This window comes from Rhinoderma darwinii, chromosome 1 (assembly GCF_050947455.1).
Source record: "Rhinoderma darwinii isolate aRhiDar2 chromosome 1, aRhiDar2.hap1, whole genome shotgun sequence".
NCBI lineage: Eukaryota > Metazoa > Chordata > Amphibia > Anura > Rhinodermatidae > Rhinoderma > Rhinoderma darwinii.
The window spans coordinates 567,207,192-567,226,321 of NC_134687.1; the positions used below are offsets into that span (position 1 = coordinate 567,207,192).

A 19,130-nucleotide genomic window follows, 5' to 3' on the forward strand; every position below is an offset into this window, starting at 1 on the left:
GGAGTGTCAGATAACGGCTCCTATGCCACATTTTAGGAGTCCGCTGGTGCCTTTGCCTATCATTGGGATCCCTTTTGAAAGAATTGCCATGGATCTGGTCGGCCCTTTAGTCAAATCCTCTAGAGGACATCAATATATCCTAGTGGTGTTGGACTATGCCACACGCTACCCTGAGGCAGTCCCTTTGCGAAATTCCTCTTCAAAAGCCATTGCAAGAGAGTTGTTTTACATGTTTTCCCGTACTGGTTTACCTAAGGAAATCCTTACCGATCAGGGAACTCCCTTTATGTCCAAAATCACCAAGGAATTATGTAAACTGCTGAAAATTAAACACCTGCGTACCTCTATATATCACCCTCAAACTGATGGTCTTGTCGAAAGATTCAATAAGACATTAAAAGGCATGTTGAGGGTGGTTAGTAAGGATGGGAAGGATTGGGACTGTCTTCTGCCCTATTTGATGTTCGCTGTACGTGAAGTTCCTCAATCATCCACAGGGTTTTCTCCTTTCGAACTTGTATACGGCAGACAACCCCGTGGTCTCCTGGACATAGCCAAGGAAACCTGAGAGCAAGAGTCCACACCTTATAGGAGTGTAATTGAGCATGTCACGTTGATGCAAGACCGAATCGCTGCGGTCATGCCGATAGTTAAGGAACACTTGGAGCAAGCTCAGGATGCTCGGAGCAGGGTGTATAATCGAACTGCTAAAGTTAGAAATTTTAACTCTGGTGATCAAGTGTTGGTCTTAGTGCTAACCGTAGAAAGCAAATTTCTTGCTAGATGGCAAGGGCCGTATGAGATAATTGAAAAGGTGGGGGATGTAAATTATAAAGTTTACCAACCAGGTAAAAGGAAGACAGTGCAGTTATACCATGTAAACTTAATTAAGCCATGGAAAGAAAGAGAGACCCTCGTGGCAGTAAGTACCCCCTATAGTCCTAACCCAGATGTGTATGTGTCAGAATCCCTCACAAAGCCACAGAAACAGGAGACAAAATATTTTGTCCAGAGAAACACAGACGTGTTTTCAGCACTGCCAGGACAGACCAGTATAATAAAACATGACATTGTGACCGAGCCTCAGGTTCGGGTCCACTTGAAACCCTACAGAGTCCCTGAAGCCCGTAGACAAGCCATATCTGAGGAGGTCAAGAAAATGCTAGACCTTGGGATTATTGAATAGTCAAAAAGTGAATGGTCAAGTCCCATTGTATTGATTCCGAAACCAGATGGGTCATTGCGTTTCTGTAACGACTTCCGCAAGTTAAATGAGATGTCAAAGTTTGACGCATACCCAATGCCAAGAGTTGACGAGTTAATAGAGAGACTGGGCCATTCAAGGTATTTTTCAACACTTGATTTAACCAAAGGCTATTGGCAAGTACCCCTCACGGAGGGCGCCAAAGAGAAAACTGCGTTCATCACCCCGGATGGTCTGTTTCAATATATTTGTTTACCATTTGGGCTACATGGGGCTCCAGCGACCTTTCAAAGGTTAATGGACATAGTCCTCAAACCCCATCGTCGGTATGCTTCGGCATATCTGGACGACATTATAATCTTTAGTGATGACTGGGAAAGCCACTTACCAAAAGTACAAGCAGTACTAAACTCCCTCAGAGCCGCGGGGTTAACAGCAAACCCAAAGAAATGTTCCTTAGGCTTGGAGGAAGCACGGTATCTGGGGTACATAATTGGGAAAGGGGTGATAAAGCCACAGGTCAACAAAGTTGAGGCTATCCAAAACTGGCCCCAGCCCTCAACCAAAAAGCAGGTCAGAGCTTTTCTAGGAATTGTAGGTTATTACCGCAGGTTCATTCCAAACTTTGCCAGCACAGCAGCGCCCCTGACAGATCTTACCAAGGGAAGTAAGTCTGTCATGGTCAAGTGGGACACGAAGGCTGAAAGCGCCTTTCAAGAGTTGAAACTGGCCCTGTGTAACCAACCAGTCTTAGTCACTCCTGACTTCAAAAAGGAGTTTGTTGTCCAAACTGATGCTTCTAATGTGGGGCTCGGAGCAGTTCTGTCACAAGAGGTGGGTGGTGAGGACCATCCTGTGACCTATTTGAGCAGAAAACTTACCCCGGCTGAGAAAAACTATAGCATAGTTGAACGGGAGTGCTTGGCAATTAAGTGGGCACTTGAGTCCCTGAGATATTATTTATTGGGTCGTCGGTTTAGGTTGGTTACAGACCACTCTCCTCTTACGTGGATGTGTCAAGCTAAAGAGAGAAATGCAAGAGTTACATGGTGGTTTCTTACTTTGCAGAACTTCAAATATACTGTGGAAAACAGAGCAGGAAAACTGCAGGGCAATGATGACGCTTTGTCTAGGACACACTGCCTTGTAGCTAAATGTGTCCGATCCCACGGGCTCGAACAGAGGAAGAGGGTATGTGAGACAGTGACAGGTAAAGTCATTGAGGGAAGGTACATTTCTCCTAGAATCCGGTCATATGTATCCTAGGCTCCAGGGAATGAGTAGTTCTTGCAATAGAAAGCTCTAGCTTTCCAATCTCGGCTTAAGGAAAAGCCGGAAAAGGGGCCTGGAGTTGGATTGGAGAAGAGCAGGGCGGGTTCCCCAATCCCTAGTCCATCTCTGTTTGTAGGACAAGGCTGCTGCTCAATTAGCTGCACCTGTAGCCTGTGTATAAAAAGGTGCAGACACACTGTGTGGGAGTCTTACCCCTGACTCAGACTGGAGACTACTAAGGCTGGAGTAGCCTGTATTCTATGTGAGTAAAGACCTGTGTTACTTTGTGTCCAGTGCCTGGTAAAAAGGCACTCGGTATAGTTAGATAATATCTTGTTTAGTTATTGCTCAGATGAGCAGGATTTATTTTGTATTTTGCCTTGTTGTACAAGAGGCTGTTTCTTTGACAAGAATAAAAACACAGGCAAAGCCCTGTTATGACTTTTAATGCACGGTGTCCCTGTCTCTGGCTACAAAGAAACCGCTGTACCAACCTCTCCTGATGCTAAACCCTCACAATATATATATATATATATATATATATATATATATATATATATATATATATATATATATATATATATATATTGTTAGGTGTCTGCACTCAGAGGCCCCAACTCTTGTCAGTCTCCACCACCCCTCATGTTTAGGGCAATTATCCTTAAACTTTTCCTGAACGGCTCACCTCTAGTCTTTAACAAGTACGCTGAGTATTTAGGCAGATTTGCATATTGGTATAGTGCTCTTTTTTTTTTTTTCTAAAGTGGTTCCACTCTTTTGATTTGACATCTCTATTGTTTTCCCCTGTCCCTTTCCTGTACCCTCCCTCACTAGTTTTACCTTTTACCTTACTCCTACTTATCTGTTGGGTCAGTTCCTGATTTACTTTGTCATCACTTGAGGACTGCGTTCCTACATTGTGCTGATGGTATACTAATCATTTCATGTACTGTATAGTATTGTGCCATATTACTATGTAAATATGTCCTCTGATTAAGATTGTTCACACTGACTTGACCAATCTAGGTTTTCTTTTGTGTATTGTTGCTAAAATTCAATAAAAAGATTTTAAAAAGAAAAGAAAACAACGGAAACCTGACGGAACGGAGCCTAGCTGAGCACAACGGATGGAAAAATAAAACCTATTGAAATCAATGTTTTTGGGTTTTTTTTAGGAAACGTTATTTTGGTCTTTAAATTACAGACCTTTTCCTAAACGTTATTTTGGTCTTTTCCGTTATTTTGGTCTTCACAGATAAGCTAGAACTGAAGCAACACAACGCAGATGTGAATGCAGCCTTAGGAGCATTGTGTCAGGGCTAATTCTTCAGATACTGTTGGAGCAGGGGTAAAGGAATAATTGTATTTAGTTTTTTTTTTTTAATATAGTTTATTAGTATATTTTTTTATAATTAAAAAAAAAAATCTATTATTACTACTACTACTTTTCACCTTTGATGGACATTTTTAATCGTTGACTTTTTAATCAGAAATATGCTGGGTCTAGTTAGACATCACGCGATCAACAGGACTAATAGAGGAAGTGGCCTTGCCATCCCCTTAATTGTTTATACAGCACTCATTGAACACTGTAAAGTTACCGAGAAGGTAGAAACAATTATAGAAATACAATGAAAAAAAAGGTAACTGCCTTCTCTACTAAATGTCTCTCTGACTGCTGTGCACCAGAAATGTGACAGCACAAATCTCCATGCAGAAGTTTTTCTTAAAGAGGCTCTGTCGCTAGTTTAGTAATGCCCTATCTCCTAGCTAACCTAATAGGCACGGTTACACTAATAATGCTAGTGAAAATTGTGCCCCAAAAAGTTTATTATTTTAAAAGTTATTAGCTTTTTTCTAAATATGCAAATGAGGTAATACTGGACAAGTAGGTATCAACACCAGCGATTCTCCTGAGGTGGAGCTACCTCACAGCTTCTGACCCTGTCCTATCAGCATGAAGCTGCTTCACACAGTGTGAGAGACTGAGGCTGGAGAGAAGGAGGATCCCTTCAAATAGTCATATCTCCAGCAGTGGTTATGGTGGCATATGAAAGACGAAATTCTAATCTTTCATATGCCACCAGGTTCGCAGTTCTAGCTGTGAAACAACCGGGGATATCACCAGTTGAAACCACAGTCGAGAATGGAAGCTGTATACTATATGATCACGCTGTGTTGCTGGGCTGGGAAGGAGAACTGTAGCTGATTGGACAGCGTCATACAGAAAACATTACACTGCCCAGAGTGAAAAGACAGTTACCTCCCATTTGGCAAGTATAGCCAACTTAGCATATTTAGAAAAATGCTCATAACTTTGCAAATAATAAACATTTTAGAAAAAAAAATTACACTGTAATCATAGCGCCTATTAGATTAGTTAGGAGATCGGGAATTAATAAACTAGTCACAGAGCCTATTTAAACGTCATGTTTTTTGACGGTCCAGAATAAAATCCCTTAACGGTCCCTGTAAAAACACATTGGGTGGACGTTAAAGGCTATGTAGACTTTTGTAACCAATTTTTATTTATTTTTTTACTGCTTCAATGCATCTAAAGAAAAAAATAAGCAACTTTGCTGCAAATAATCTTAATTCCGAGCTGTTTAGGTTTAGTTTGCTGCCCCCTTCCCTGTATGCAAAAATACTAGCCAATGCAAAGTAGTTTGTTAGCGTCCTCATGGCACATGCACCAGTAGACCCTCCAAGCTACATCCCTGCTTAATTATAAACTTCCTATTGTGTTTCTACAGCTCCACTGCAGATCTATGCATCCTCGCGGTAACAGACAACAAACCGTGTAGTCTTATCCTACAGTCATACTATATTTATATGTCCTCTTATTCTTGCTAACTGAATGTGTGTAGACAACAGATGTAAGGGAGAGGGCCTGCAGGCTCAGACTACACTGTTTGTTCGTTGTCTGTTAACATTGAGTCGCATAGATCTGCATAGGAGCTGTGGAGGCAAAACGATAGAAACATTTTTAATCAAGGTAATGAAAAGTTGCATCATTTTATTTCAGACGCATCGGAGCAATAAAAAAGAAATATTGATTGTGAAAGTAAACAGCATTAAAGGGGTTAAGCATTTTCATCCCTTTACGTTGACGCTGTTCTGGGTCTGTAAAGGGTTATCATACACTTCTTGCAAAAGTTATCTTACAGTCACGAGTAATGTCTGATGTTGTTCCCCTTTGAAGAGAACCTCAATAGAGAAATGAACTGACAAACCACACAGCCTCAGTCTTCATGCCGACTTTTTATTTCAATCGTTTCATTGCAGCTGAAGTATAAATACTTGTCCAGTATACAACAAATACAACATTCATAAAGTTGTGGGTTTTTTCTTGTGTACTTTGTTTTATATAAAGTTAAGACAACAAACACTTTATTGCACAGATACTAAGCTGGTCTTTCTACAGCGGAAAAGACTAAAAAAGGAGCACAGATCTTAGTTACATTGAAGAGACTAACCAGTAACACAAATATCTTACATCAGTAGTAAGGTTAACACATACAAACAAGTAGGAACGTGAACACACCAGGTACTTTAAGACTACATAATGATTGACAGATTGTTAGATTCGACTCCACAACACATACATTTGTAAACATTGAAGTAACAAGGGAATGAGGAGAACTCAAAAGGCAAAAATGAACAGTGTCTCGATGAAGTGCTATGATCGGCGGGTGCTTTTATATTTGGTAATTCATAGGTTTACATTAACCATAAGCTTAAGATCTTATTTATTCTGAATAGTTTTTATCAATTATTAAAGGGATAGGGAAGCAATTAGATGCACCAGGAAAAACAGGTTCATGTATTGTAATGATGTCCTAATAGAAATCGGACTAATGTAATCGGTCGATGATCATGAAAACTGGTCTTCTTATTATGTCCATACTAGGAGGTGCAACGTAAAGCACATTGTTATAGAATAAGGAGAACATTCACAAGCGCTGATATGAAGCTGCTATAAAATTACTACTAAACGCAAGGAGGAGTCCGGTTTATGGAAAATTCTATAAGCTTTTCTATGTCATTTTTTATTATTTTGTTCTTAAGAGAACCGGTCAGCTCTCCTGACATGTATGTTTTATTAAATACTTGTATTCCATATAAAATAACAATTCTCTAGCACCTTTTCTTAAAATTCTATGTATAAATAAATTGACAACTGGGTGTTACCATTCCCATTGTCAAAGGAGGTGTGTCCCTACAAAGTCTGACACTGTCCAATCAGTGCTGTCAGTGTTAAATTGTTTAGGAACACACCCCATTCACTACAGGAATGGTAACGCCCAGATTTCAATTTATTCATACACTTCCAGGAAGAATAATAGAGGAATGTTACAATGCAAGATGCTTGAAAATTGTTATGTTATAAGGAATACATGTATTTACTAAAAACATACATGAGAGCTGACAGGACAGTAGCTTCCTTGGGACATCATATTTGTTGTCAGCAAATTTAAGGGAGAGCAATGTGTTTATTATCATAGTGCTCCATGCCAGGTATTGAAGCGACATACAGGTAAGTGAATGTCTTAGAAAGATCAAACACTACTTTTAATAGGCACTCTCCCAAGTAGATCCACAAGAAATATAAAGTCTGTTCTAAGGGGAAGTCAAGTGCCTAATACTGTTATGCTCAATACGAAGTTACTTTTTATGATTCTGCAGTGGAAGTTGCTACTTGCCCAAGAAAGGGCAATATGCCAACGTCCGTTTGAGGAACACTACTTTTTCTGCTTGTATACTACTATGTGCAGTGGAGAGATCATAAAGACCATCCATTGAATCCTATATAACCATTAAAAGCTAAGTCACCTTAACAACCACATTTTTATTTTTTTAACTGTATTAAAATAAAAAAGTTTGCAATAGGAATTAATTAAAAACTTCTAACCATTTTGTTTTTATAGCTCCTATGCAGAATATGTGTCTCTATGTTAACAGACAAACTCTGTATAGTCTGATGCCAACATACTTTCGGTAGGTTAGGCCCCATGCACACGACTGTAAAAAAATCTCCATAATTGCGGACCGTAATATGGTCCGCAATTACAGACCCGTCCGGTTCTATTGGCCGCGAACACCTTTCCGTTTTACTACGGATAGGTGTCCGTGCCGTAGAACCACACCATGAATTATGGAACACGTCCTACTTTTCATTTTTTGCGGGCCATGCTCGCAATCGCGGGCCGGGAACGGCCGCGTACATGAGGCCCTAACAAGGAGTAAAGGACAGATAGAACAGAGTATAACTGCAAGATCAGACTACACAGAAATTGCTTGTTGTCTCTTACCATAGAGATGCATATATCACATAGAAGCTGTAGAAAACAACCCGATAGGTCACATTTAATCAAAAGCTATTGCAAAATTGTATAATTTCTCATTTTAGATGCATTGGGACAATAAAAAAGTGGTTGTAAAGCTGAATAAAGCCTTTAATGCTGTATGTCGGAGGTTAACAATATATCATATATTTAGATATTACTTTAACATTGTAGCAGCTATACATTACATGATGTGGACATCAAATCAGAGCTGCCACTCCGAGTCAGGGTTTTCCCAGTGCATTTACCTTAGTTCACGTTAAGTTCCTTATTTTATAGCTACAGGTGAACAAATATGTGTGGTGGGGAGTGTGTATATAAAATATAAATAAGGCTTTACAAAAAGATAGAAAGTAAAGTAACCCTTCAAGCACCAAATAGCTCTAACATGGCCCCATGTAACACAACCCCTTTATTTTACAATATTCACAAGTTTATAATACAGAAAACGAGATGCTATGAAATGTATGGAGCTATTTAATGCACTTACAAAAAAAAATAAAGGATGCTGGCACAGCTAAACCACAAAATTGTAAGGCCCCGGCTACACATTAACACCCATATATGTTTTTGAAAGAAAAAATTCTCATATTATAGCAAAACACATTTCTGTTTCAAGCCTATGTAGTAAACAGAAATCTATACATTCAAGAACTGCAACAAAAAGTTAAGACACTTGCACTTGTGAAATGAAGGCTAAGAATAGGATGGAATCAAACATTTTTATCAAGGGTCAGTGCTTCGATAATAGTAGTGTGCTATGTATAAGGATACAAAAGGCTCTAGATAAAGTACTGACTGGATACAGAATATTTAGGTCGCAGAGCCACATTATTTGCTAGATGAGGTCATCAATATAGATATTAACTATTTGGCACAACAAGGGTCTGTTAACAGTCCAGCATACTAAGATATCTTACACTAGGCCTCTTGATGACAAAGCTACATTTTGAGACACCACTGGACGCTGTCACATGATAAAACAGATAAAGGATTCATGAGTTCTGGATGACGCAAATTCTTTTATCGATTCCCATAAATACCTCTGTTGAAGAGTAGTCCTCAACTTTCATCACATAATGTTTTGTTCTTTTCAGGGTTTTGTAGCTCCAGAAAAAAACAAAAAAAAAAACAAAAAACACAAAAAATTCTTTCTAAAGAAATAAAAAAAGTAAACAGTGAAATTGAGCAGCAAACTGTACATTCTACATTCAACACACAATACAACAGTGTAAATTACAGACCTTTTCCCCATAGCCCTTTCCCGTTTCTACTGACTAGGTACATCTTTCTGTTAGTGACTGCATCCGGCTTCCAAAAACATAGCTGGGACTGAAAGTTGGAAAAAACACCCTTCTACTAACTGTATCATCAAACAGGTCACAAATATATATGGAAACACTACACAGTGCTGGTTTTGCAAGAAGTTTCAGATTAGCAGCTACTACAGTAAAGAGGTCTTGGTGATGATGCTGGCAGATTATGTCTTTTTGTGGGGACTACTCTGTAGAACTGTATCCTTTCCTCTTTTTTGTCCCTTCAAGTCTTTGTCTGAAGAAAGGCTACTAGAATTCTCCAGAGGTCCGGCTGGTGGCTTCGGCAAATTTTTAGCAAATGTCTTTTTGCTTGGAGAAGAAGGAGGGTCTCTCCGCACCATCACTGGGGCAGCAGTATTTGTAAGGACACATGGTTGCTTTTCAGTGACAGGTTTACTGGAAACATTGCCCTCCCTTAAGGCAGCGCAAGTCTTACTTGACGATGTCTGGGCATCCTTTTTAACCTTGACATTTGCAACATTCAAGTTTGGAATTTGCTCGTTTTTCTCTTTACAGTTACTCACATTTAAGTGTGTTTTGCTTAAGGAGACATCGGAACATACAGCTTTGGGTAAAGAAGTAATGCTGATGTTGTTGGCATCAGATAGTGTCTTCCTTAGGTCTCCTTCTCTCCCTATGCTCTGAGAAATCCTAGACATACTTTTTTCGACAGTCACATCTCTAGTATCTAGATTTGTAACAGAAGTTATCTTTATTTTACCTTTGTCACTAAGGACATAAAGTGCTTCAGTGCTTTTATTATCTTGAGGATTAACAGATAAGGGAACTTTAAGTTCCACTGCTTCGGGTTTTCCTTGGATGCAGGTTTTCGCGGCAGTCACTCTACTTAATTTTGTATGTGCACTTGTTTTCTCTTTAAGATGAGATTTTGCAGAACATTCTTTAAGGTTAACAGTGGCTGGTGTTTCAGAACTAACTTTAGGGTCCTTGTTGAAACACAGTTCAGAGGTGGACACATTGGGGGTGGCCTTTGTGTTTATATGGACAACGGGAGAAGTGGGTGTGAAACTGCTTTCTGTTTTAGTGGCAGCTTTGTAGTGGGTAAGGCTACCAATATCGGCACTCAAGACAGTAACAGCTTTTATTGGACATTCAGATTTCTTAACTGTTTGATTGCCTGCTTGCTCAGGCAGTTTTGAATTAGGCTTTTGTGAGGAAGCCATTTTTTCAGAGAGGGATATCTTAAGAGTATCTGGTTTAGATTCCATTAACACTTTTGACCTATTGATGTAGCTGAAAAGCTTGGTCTGTACAGAACTTTGCTCCTCTTTAACAGATGTGAGGTTTCTAATACTGGCTCCGAATTGGACATTCAAGGACAGAGGAGGTTGCTGAATATTAGGACAAGAGGTTTCTCTTCTCAAGACTGGACCTTCAGCATTATTTTTCCTTTTGTTCTCTGCAATGTTTTTTTGCAGAGCATCTTGTTGCTTTTTACTTTGGCTACTGCAGCTCAGGTCAGTCGATTTAGCTTGTGCAGTTGACAAAGTTTTGTTAGCAGGCCCAAGTGCAACTAGAAGAGAAGAGTCAACAATCTTTACCACAGATGTGTGATGATTAGATTCTATCTGGGGAACAGATGCCTGTTGATTTCTTTCCTCTATACAGCCAAGCGCTGAGATGTACTTTTCAGATTTGCTAGATTGTGTCAGGCTCGTAGCAGGAGTATTCTCACAGGACTCTCTGAATGTACAAGTCCTTTCCGAGTATGATGTACTATGTCTTTGCTCCAGTGAACATTTGACAGAGGACATATCCTGAGTTGCCATCTCTTGTCTATTAGCTTTCACAGAAGAAGACAATCCTTCTGTCACTGGACATCTCGTTGTAGACTGCAGTGTGCTTATCCTTTGACTTTCAACTGAATAAGTCACGTCCACAACCTTTTCCTTTGTTCCAAGGTCTGATGGCTCTTTGTTCTGATGAATCTTAACAGTGTGACATTCCGCTTGTAGAGACTCACTCTGATTCTCTTTAATAGGTCCCTTGTGCACGGCATGAATATTTGAGTAATTAGAGTTTATTTTCGTAAATAATAATGCATTCCCATTGACTACAACCTCATTCTTTGAATTTCGGCTTTTATCATCAGCTTTGATAGGGTTATTACAGACAACATCAGACTCTGTTTTTATAACCTTTGGTCCTGACAGTAATGCAATATCCAATGTGCCTTCGATAGGCTTCAAGGAGGATACAGCTCTTGTTTCGAGTTTATATTCAGAAGGGCTTTTCCGAACAGGGGTCTCAGTAGCTACAACAGATGATTTGTCTGCATTGCTTTCACATCTACTAGTTTTTAATGAAGCAAAAGAGAGAGAGTTACTCTGAATATTTGAAATGCAAGTCTTGTTATCTAGCAGGGTGAGCGAGTCTGTTGGACTATGTCCAGACTTTGTTTGCATACATTCATGAGACACCGGTATAATTTTAGATTTTAAGACTTGGCACATGTTGCTGTCTTTCTCTTCAAATGACTTTTTCTTCCTAAAATAATCAATGTTTGTTGCAGTTGCCTTATCTAAATTGTCCTCTTTCACAAATTTCTCTGAAGGATAGTTAAGATTCTCTTGCAGGGAGCATGAAGTAGGAGCTTTCTTGAGTTCATAAGATATGTGGGCACTTTCTGCAACAGAAGAGCTATGACAGAAAGACTGTGAGTCCAAAGACATACAGGCACCGTTTGGCCGAGGATTTCCATTCTTGCAATTAGTGTCTTTAAACGTAATACCTCCTGAACGAGGTTCATAAGCAGGAAATTTATTCTCAGATAAGTTTGGTCTCTTCAGAAGACTTTGATGTGCTTTTTCCTCCTTCTCTACATCTGAAGAAAGGATTCCCATTTCACTGTGCAGATCCTGTATTATATTCTGTTTTAGAATAAAGTCTTGTCTTTCTGATACATCTTTTTTCTTCAGAACTAATTTGACCTTTAGTTTGTCTTTATCAAGCTCATCCAAGGACTCCTGTCTGCCGAGTTTCCGTGATGTGGGACGCTTCAAACAACCTTGTTCTACAGGCCTAACCCTTGTTGATGCAAGGATATCACATGTATTCGCCTCCAGACATTGCAATGTTGGGTCACGTTGGGATGATTGCTTATGAACTTCTTCCTTAGTTACTTCCAAATTGTGCTTGCGGGGGCATAAATGTTTTTTCTCACAGCAGTATGATGGCGAAAGTTTTTCCTCTGACTGTACCCTCTTTAAAAGTGGAGACCTTGGAGGCTCAGCACTCTTGGGCCTAACAACATGCCTAACAATTGTTGGTGGCGAGTGCATTTTTGCAGGAAAAGTGGTTGTAGCCTTTGAACTTCCTACTGAATGGTTATGTAAAGGAGATGGTGATCGTTGAGGGGAGGGGGGCTGAGGAGTTGGTGATGGCGTTCTTGCAAGTGGTGACAGAGGAATACTGCCAGCAGATTTACGTCTTCCAGACCTGTATCTCTGCCCACCTAGCTTGGGGCCCAAACCATGTAGAGTGCTTGGTCTTATATGTCCAGAGCCTGCGGGAGAATTTGGAGCACTTGAACTTGGAGAGCTACTCTGTGAGGAATTGGTACCTGTGAAACAAAAAAAATACTATGAATGTTAAACTCAAATAATAAAAACATTAAGCCATGAAAACACAGTAAAATCTACTAGAACCCTGCACATAAAAATATCAGAGGACTTTCCAAGTCTTGCTTATGTCCCACACCAGCCTTGATAACAAAACACACATTTCTATCATATGTAATATAAAAAGTTATGCTATGGACAGATAAAACTAAAAAGTACCAGACAAATTTTTTTTTTTACTAATTTTTATTGGAGTGCAGTATACCGTATATCGATAAACATATAATTGGAATTGAACATAAATATTTGCAAAAATAATGCAACCTGTTAAACTCCTTTTTAAACTATGTGAACCAGCCAAAACTCTCCTAGCTATTGATATGTCTGCCCAGTTCTAAAGTAGAAAATCATTCACAAAGATGCATATTTCATTAGTTCTAAGCCTATACTATTCATTTTCAGACTCCCTGATAGGCAGTTTGCAACCTGCTCCTAGTTTCAGACTTTTCTCATGTGGGCATGTCCCTCCCAGTAATAAATGCTGGGTGTAGGTTCTGTGAATCCATGATGCTGCTGCCTTCATAATCTCTCATGTAACAGCGTAGCTTCATCCCTGTACTGCTTAGGTTTCGTTCACATCTGCGTTGGGGTCCCGTTCTGACGTTCCATCGGAGCTTTCCATCAGAACGGGTCCCTGAACAGACACAAACGGAAACCGGAGGTTTCCTTTTCCATCACTATTGATTTCAATGGTGATGGATCCTGTGCCCATGGTTTCCGTTTGTCTCTGTGATGCACCGGACCCGCCGTTTTGCCGGAAGCAATAGCGTAGTCGACAGACACATACACTGATGCTACCACTGCATGTATGATCTCACCCCCTGACCCTGCAGATCTGCTTTGGGTTCTCTCCTCTCTCTCTACACAGCCTGTGCAATCTTGGACTTTGGGCCCTCTTCTCCCTCTCTGCTGTGCACAACCTCCTTTCCTATCCTCACTGCTGATATCTCAAACTCTGAGAGAAGAGAGGGGAGAGCAGATCGTTTGCTGACAGATCCGTGTTAGAGGCAGCAGTACAGCAAGCTAAGTACAGGAGCTGCACAGACTTTACAGCAGCAATATGGTAGCATATTTTTAATGAAGACTATTTAGAAAGCAAATTAACAGTAAAAAAAAAGAACAAAAAAAAAAAAGTGCAAAAGTGTCCTCCTTAGCCTTTAAGTCTCTAGGTAACTCACCAGATGGGAAGTCAGGAGTAGAGCGACAGCTTGGTGTAGGTGACCTTGGTGATAGACTATGAGTGGGTGATGCAGGCAAGCTTTCACCAGATGATAGTGACCTGTTTAAACAGGAAAAACTTCGACTTGTGTGGAGCAGAGGAGATGGCTGTTTTGCCAGCTTTTTGAAAAAAGACCTTCTCCTGAAAAGCAAAGTACATCAAAGAAAGAAAATTAACTATACAGAAGAATTGGAGAAAAAAATCTCATAACTACACTTGGATATTTTTACCACATGGAGTACTCTCACAGTTGACACATTAAATAGCAGCTGAATTATTAAGACAGACTGGTTGCTTATTGTGAAATTGAGTAAAATGTGTTAAAGGGATTCCATTTTGTATGAAGAATCCATTTTATATTTTGAAGGATCATCTTTTCTCCGTAAACCAAAATTTATGCTGGGATTGTCTGAACACTGACATGTTTATCATTTCTTGTTATGAGAAATGGGCTTTCGACATCATAATTGTCTGAGAATTAATATGTTTACCATTTCTTGTTATGAGAAATGGGCCTGATGTCTCATACTGTCTGGGAACTCATTTATTTACCATTATTTTTTTGAGAATTAGACCTGGTGACGTTGTGGTGAAGTTGCAGCTGTTACGAGAACCTCATTTTAATTATAATTGGTTGAGCCCGACCAACTCCCAATTTATGTAATTTTTTGTGAGATACTATTGTAACTACATTCTAACAATAAACCAGAGAAGGATTTTTGGGTATGCAGGGCATGGCTGTGTCTCTTACTTCTCTCCGATATATAACTAATGGAGGTGGATCTGGGCAATCTGGTTGAAGGGTGTTCGTTGACACAACCATCTAAAACCTTCAGTCAGATATATTTCGCAAAGGATTGCGTCAACACTTAGCATACATCCTAACAACTACAGGATTTTACATGGGGTTATCAGGAAGAGACCAGTCTGAGATCAGTGCCAGTTCTGCATTGAGCGTAAGGGAAGATATGGGGCATAGAGGCTTGGCAGGACTCAAACCAGCTGTTCGACTACAACTACCTTATTAATCTGTAAAAATAATTACGGCGAAGCACCGCTAAATATTTTATGTCTTTTAATCACTGTTGTGTCTATCAAAAAACTCAAATACCTACATAAAGAAACCATGATACAATTTGTACTGTATCTGAAATGCTATTTTTATTATTGCACTTATGAGATTTTTTTTTGAAGACATACAATAAAAATTGATTTATGCTAACAATACAATATTCACAGACGTAATCTGATGTAAACAATCCACAAAACCAACCTTTCTATATTTTCCTTTTTCTTGGTTTTCTTATTGCGTCTCACCATCCGGCTTCTGTAACTATTTCTCCTAGCAGGGCCAGTTTTTATTGATGTATTCTCAAATGGTGTTGTTGTGATTGCCACCTTGCTTCCACTCTGTGAGGGAATGGCAATATTTAGGAGGCAAAATGGAGAGGAAACATGCAGACATATACACTATTTATAGTATATATATACTTTTGTCTTATCCCCTCTTATCTTGACACTACAACAATTATTTTGACCTTTTTTGGGATCACAGCCCTTTGCTGGCTCCAACAGACAGGACCAAAGATTTAAAGGGCCTTATACACAAAGCAACTTTTTGAACAACGGACAAACGATCGGTGGTTTAAAAAGTTCTTCCAGATAATCTATTCAACATATCGATCATAATAACCCTTTGCTGTCGGCCGGGAAGAAAAGTCATAAACTTACCTTAAGTAGGAGCTCTATCACTTCTGTGTGAACAAGGCCATGAACTGGCTCATCATTTATATGGGTAATAAGATCACCGGCTTTAAGACCAGCTTGATAGGCAGGACTTCCTTCTTCAACACTCTAGGGTAAAAAAAAACAATTAAACAAGAAACAGTGAGGTATTTTAATAAAATAATGTTGCACAAACAAAATTTTAATAATGCGCAATATCACCAAAACACTTCAGTAAAACCTTACCCAGACAATATGGTGCACGGTGTAAACATCACTGTCACCTACAAACACCCGAATTGCCTGGAGAGTGAAACCAAACTTTTTTCCAGAACTCTGAATGATGATCGGCTGCCTTGGACTAAAGGATGAGATAGAAGAATCCCGGCTTGGAGAGGAGTCTCTAGAAGATGGGTCTGAAGACAAGGAGAGTGGGGAAACTGGACTTCCAAGGGGGGACACACTGTAGATATCTAGAGTAAAAATTGCAGCGATACATCAATGGATGAAAAAGTAAGTAGACATATCAAGCAACTCAATGACAGATACAAACCATGCAGGTAATGTATTATATTATGGGGTGATATCAAAATGGTCATTTTTTTACCCTTTAAAATATCAAACCCTCTTCTTAACTCCTTGTTAACTTCCCAACGCATAATTCAAGGCAAATAAAATATGGAGTAGAATGGAGTAGCATGGATAAGCAGTACGGTTTTCTACACGTTCAGACTGATCTACATTGCTAATACGAATTCTGGAGAATTATATACATTTCCTAATTGTGAAGCCCATAAACAGCAGGTGCGGATGCATTTAGATGAATCTATAAACAACGAATGACAAAACTGACTGAATGTAGTTTTATTAAATCCATAAGTCAAATAAGCGCAAGGAAATTAAAAATTGATAGAAAACTATCTACTCAACATAGTAACAAATAGTTAGACTAGGAATTTTCATCTCATTGTATAGTAGTAGTAATGTGCCTGTTTCTCCATGTGCAGCTTGTCAAACAATCTCTTCTAATGTGCATGTCACATAGCTATAACATGTACAACCAATACTAAATACAATGGGGTCTCTGTTCACAGGTATGTAACAGATCTCTCCACGTCTAGCAGGTCCTAACCGCTATTGTAGGGAGGTAACTATGTTAAAATAAAGACAAGATAAGGCAGTTCTTGTTTGCAAGAAAAACAAATATTCGATTTTACATGAAAGAATATCTTAGCTCTCTTCTAAATAGAAAAAAAGCAATCAGGCTATAGCACATGTGCCCTACACGCAGAACCACCACTGCAACAGTACGCAGTCAAAGGCCTGATACATTTCGAAGTAGAATATATACACCTTATCCCAAAAGAATGGCTCTCTCAATATTTTTCTCAATCTATTTCTTCTCTTTCTAAATACACAAATTTAAATTCAAGCATAAAGCAACTATACAACACTACTCTTCTCACTACAGCACAACCCACCAATACATAGAAACTAAAAGGAGCCTGTGGCTCATATATAGAATATAAGATTGGAGCAATGATGAATTGTAGTAACCACTAACTATGCAAGATTGTTCATTAGAGGCAATTTATGTTGGGCTTACACACAAACAACCATTGGGGTGACATTTGTTGCCCATTTGATTAAACTAGTTGGAAGATACTTCAGGATTATCTGCATTATTTGCAGTGGCAGCCTTAATCCTCTGGCCAGATATATATATATATATATATACATTTAGTAGGATATATATGATATAGAGTTTAGGGTACTGCCATGGGGACTAGGTTTGTGCCAAATTATGCTTAACTATTAATATACTATAGGGAATCATAAAACGTTTTGTGGAAAAACTGGTCCTTTAGAAACATTAGAAGAATAGTTTACAGATTTTTTTGAATCTGGCTTATACGAGATAGATAATCATTAAATTCATTATTATTCATTCATTCTTAAAAACAATTATTACGTTTTGTTTTTCTCCAGCCATTAGTTTTTTTTAATTGAACATGAAGGTGGGTTTCAGAGAAAACATTACCCGTCAAAACATTTAAAAAAAAATGAAGATAGAAACTGTATATAATTGGAAAGCATGCATCTAGACTGATGGCTCACTGATGCCATCTGTGTGCAGAAATAATGCAGTATCTTAGTCTGAAATTGGCTTTTAGTGTGGAGTTGAAGCGACGAGAACATAAATGTAAAAATATTCCAGCCCTGTGAAAAAGTAGCAGATTTGAACTATGAGGATTCGGGGAAATTGGGGGAGAATATGGTTGTTGAGTCGAGCAGGGATAAGTACTAAATTTACAATGAAACCCCAAAGAAAAGAAAATATTAGAAAGAGACTAGAATATTTTACATTGCGAGGAATTCTTAGTGGGAGTTCTAGAACCTAAAGACTAAAACAATTTTTAAAAAAAAGCACATAATAGAACTGGAAATTGTGTCCACTGTAACAAAACCACCAGTCTCAAAACTAAAGAGACTGGATGCCACCTATTGTAAAGGTTGATAAACATGCCCAGGAGTCTCAGCACAGAGCGGAAATTGATTAAGTTACTTTTAGAAAATATTTTACCCAGGCTGGGTATTCAAAACTTTAACTAGGCAGAGACTGAACGGAGGGGAAATCTCAGAGTATGAATTTCCCCTGTTAGTTTCAGATCTCTCTCACGGTTACTACCTTTATAATAGTGAGTGAATATAAATGGATAATGCTAGAAGTATTAAAATATCTAAAATGTAAACTTACACTTTCAATCACATAATATTAACATAACATTCCACCTAAATGTAAGGAGTTACAAAAGATGATGCATTATGTAATAATGGATGGCAGATAGTGTGAGAAGGACATGCAGTCACAAAATATCATGCTTAGGGTTTGTATAGCGCTACCTCCAGGGATCATGAGAGACAGAGAACTAGCAGAGATGGACTTAGTCACTTTCCCAGACATTTTCTGCTTTTCTGTGTTTTCTAATCGCTGACGAGCCATATGAGAAGCAGTTTCATTGGAGAGCTTTGAGGAATTATCTGTGCTGTCCACGCTCTCACTCCTTCCATTTATCTGATCTAAGTGTTCTGAAAAACTACTCACTGTTTAAGGAAGAAAGGACAGAAATATTATTAAAAAAAAAAAAAAACACAGCTAAATGGCTAAACGCTATTCCTACTACCCAGACATATGAGAGATGAATAGATATAAGGAATGGGCAGAAGGGATTAATTACACAGGGAGCTGATCTGCAATGCTATAATACAATTAAACATTACAGAAATAGGAGTATCTACAGAGGTGTATATAGTATGTACACAAGGTAGCCATTTTATGGAGGAACCAAAATTCAGCCTTCAGATTTACGAGAAACTAGTGACATCAAGGAGGCACCTACTGAAAAA

At 38.8% G+C, this 19,130-nt stretch overlaps 1 protein-coding gene across 8 annotated transcripts in view; it reads right to left on the reverse strand.

Moving 5' to 3' along the window:
* Positions 1–5,718: 5,718 nt before the first annotated feature.
* MAST4 (microtubule associated serine/threonine kinase family member 4) overlaps positions 5,719–19,130 on the reverse strand; it is a 554,832-nt gene continuing 541,420 nt past the window's right edge. For 5 of the 8 annotated variants that reach the window (XM_075838894.1, XM_075838888.1, XM_075838930.1 and 2 more), the window contains 6 exons: positions 18,627–18,827; positions 15,969–16,195; positions 15,729–15,851; positions 15,271–15,407; positions 13,957–14,138; positions 5,719–12,720 (listed from right to left, as the gene is read on the reverse strand). In XM_075838894.1, coding sequence (XP_075695009.1) covers positions 9,302–12,720; positions 13,957–14,138; positions 15,271–15,407; positions 15,729–15,851; positions 15,969–16,195; positions 18,627–18,827 — 4,289 coding nt within the window. In that variant the 3' untranslated portion in view covers positions 5,719–9,301. The remainder of the gene's footprint in view (positions 12,721–13,956; positions 14,139–15,270; positions 15,408–15,728; positions 15,852–15,968; positions 16,196–18,626; positions 18,828–19,130) is intronic. The other 3 variants (XM_075838910.1, XM_075838903.1, XM_075838938.1) reach the window with 1 other exon arrangement.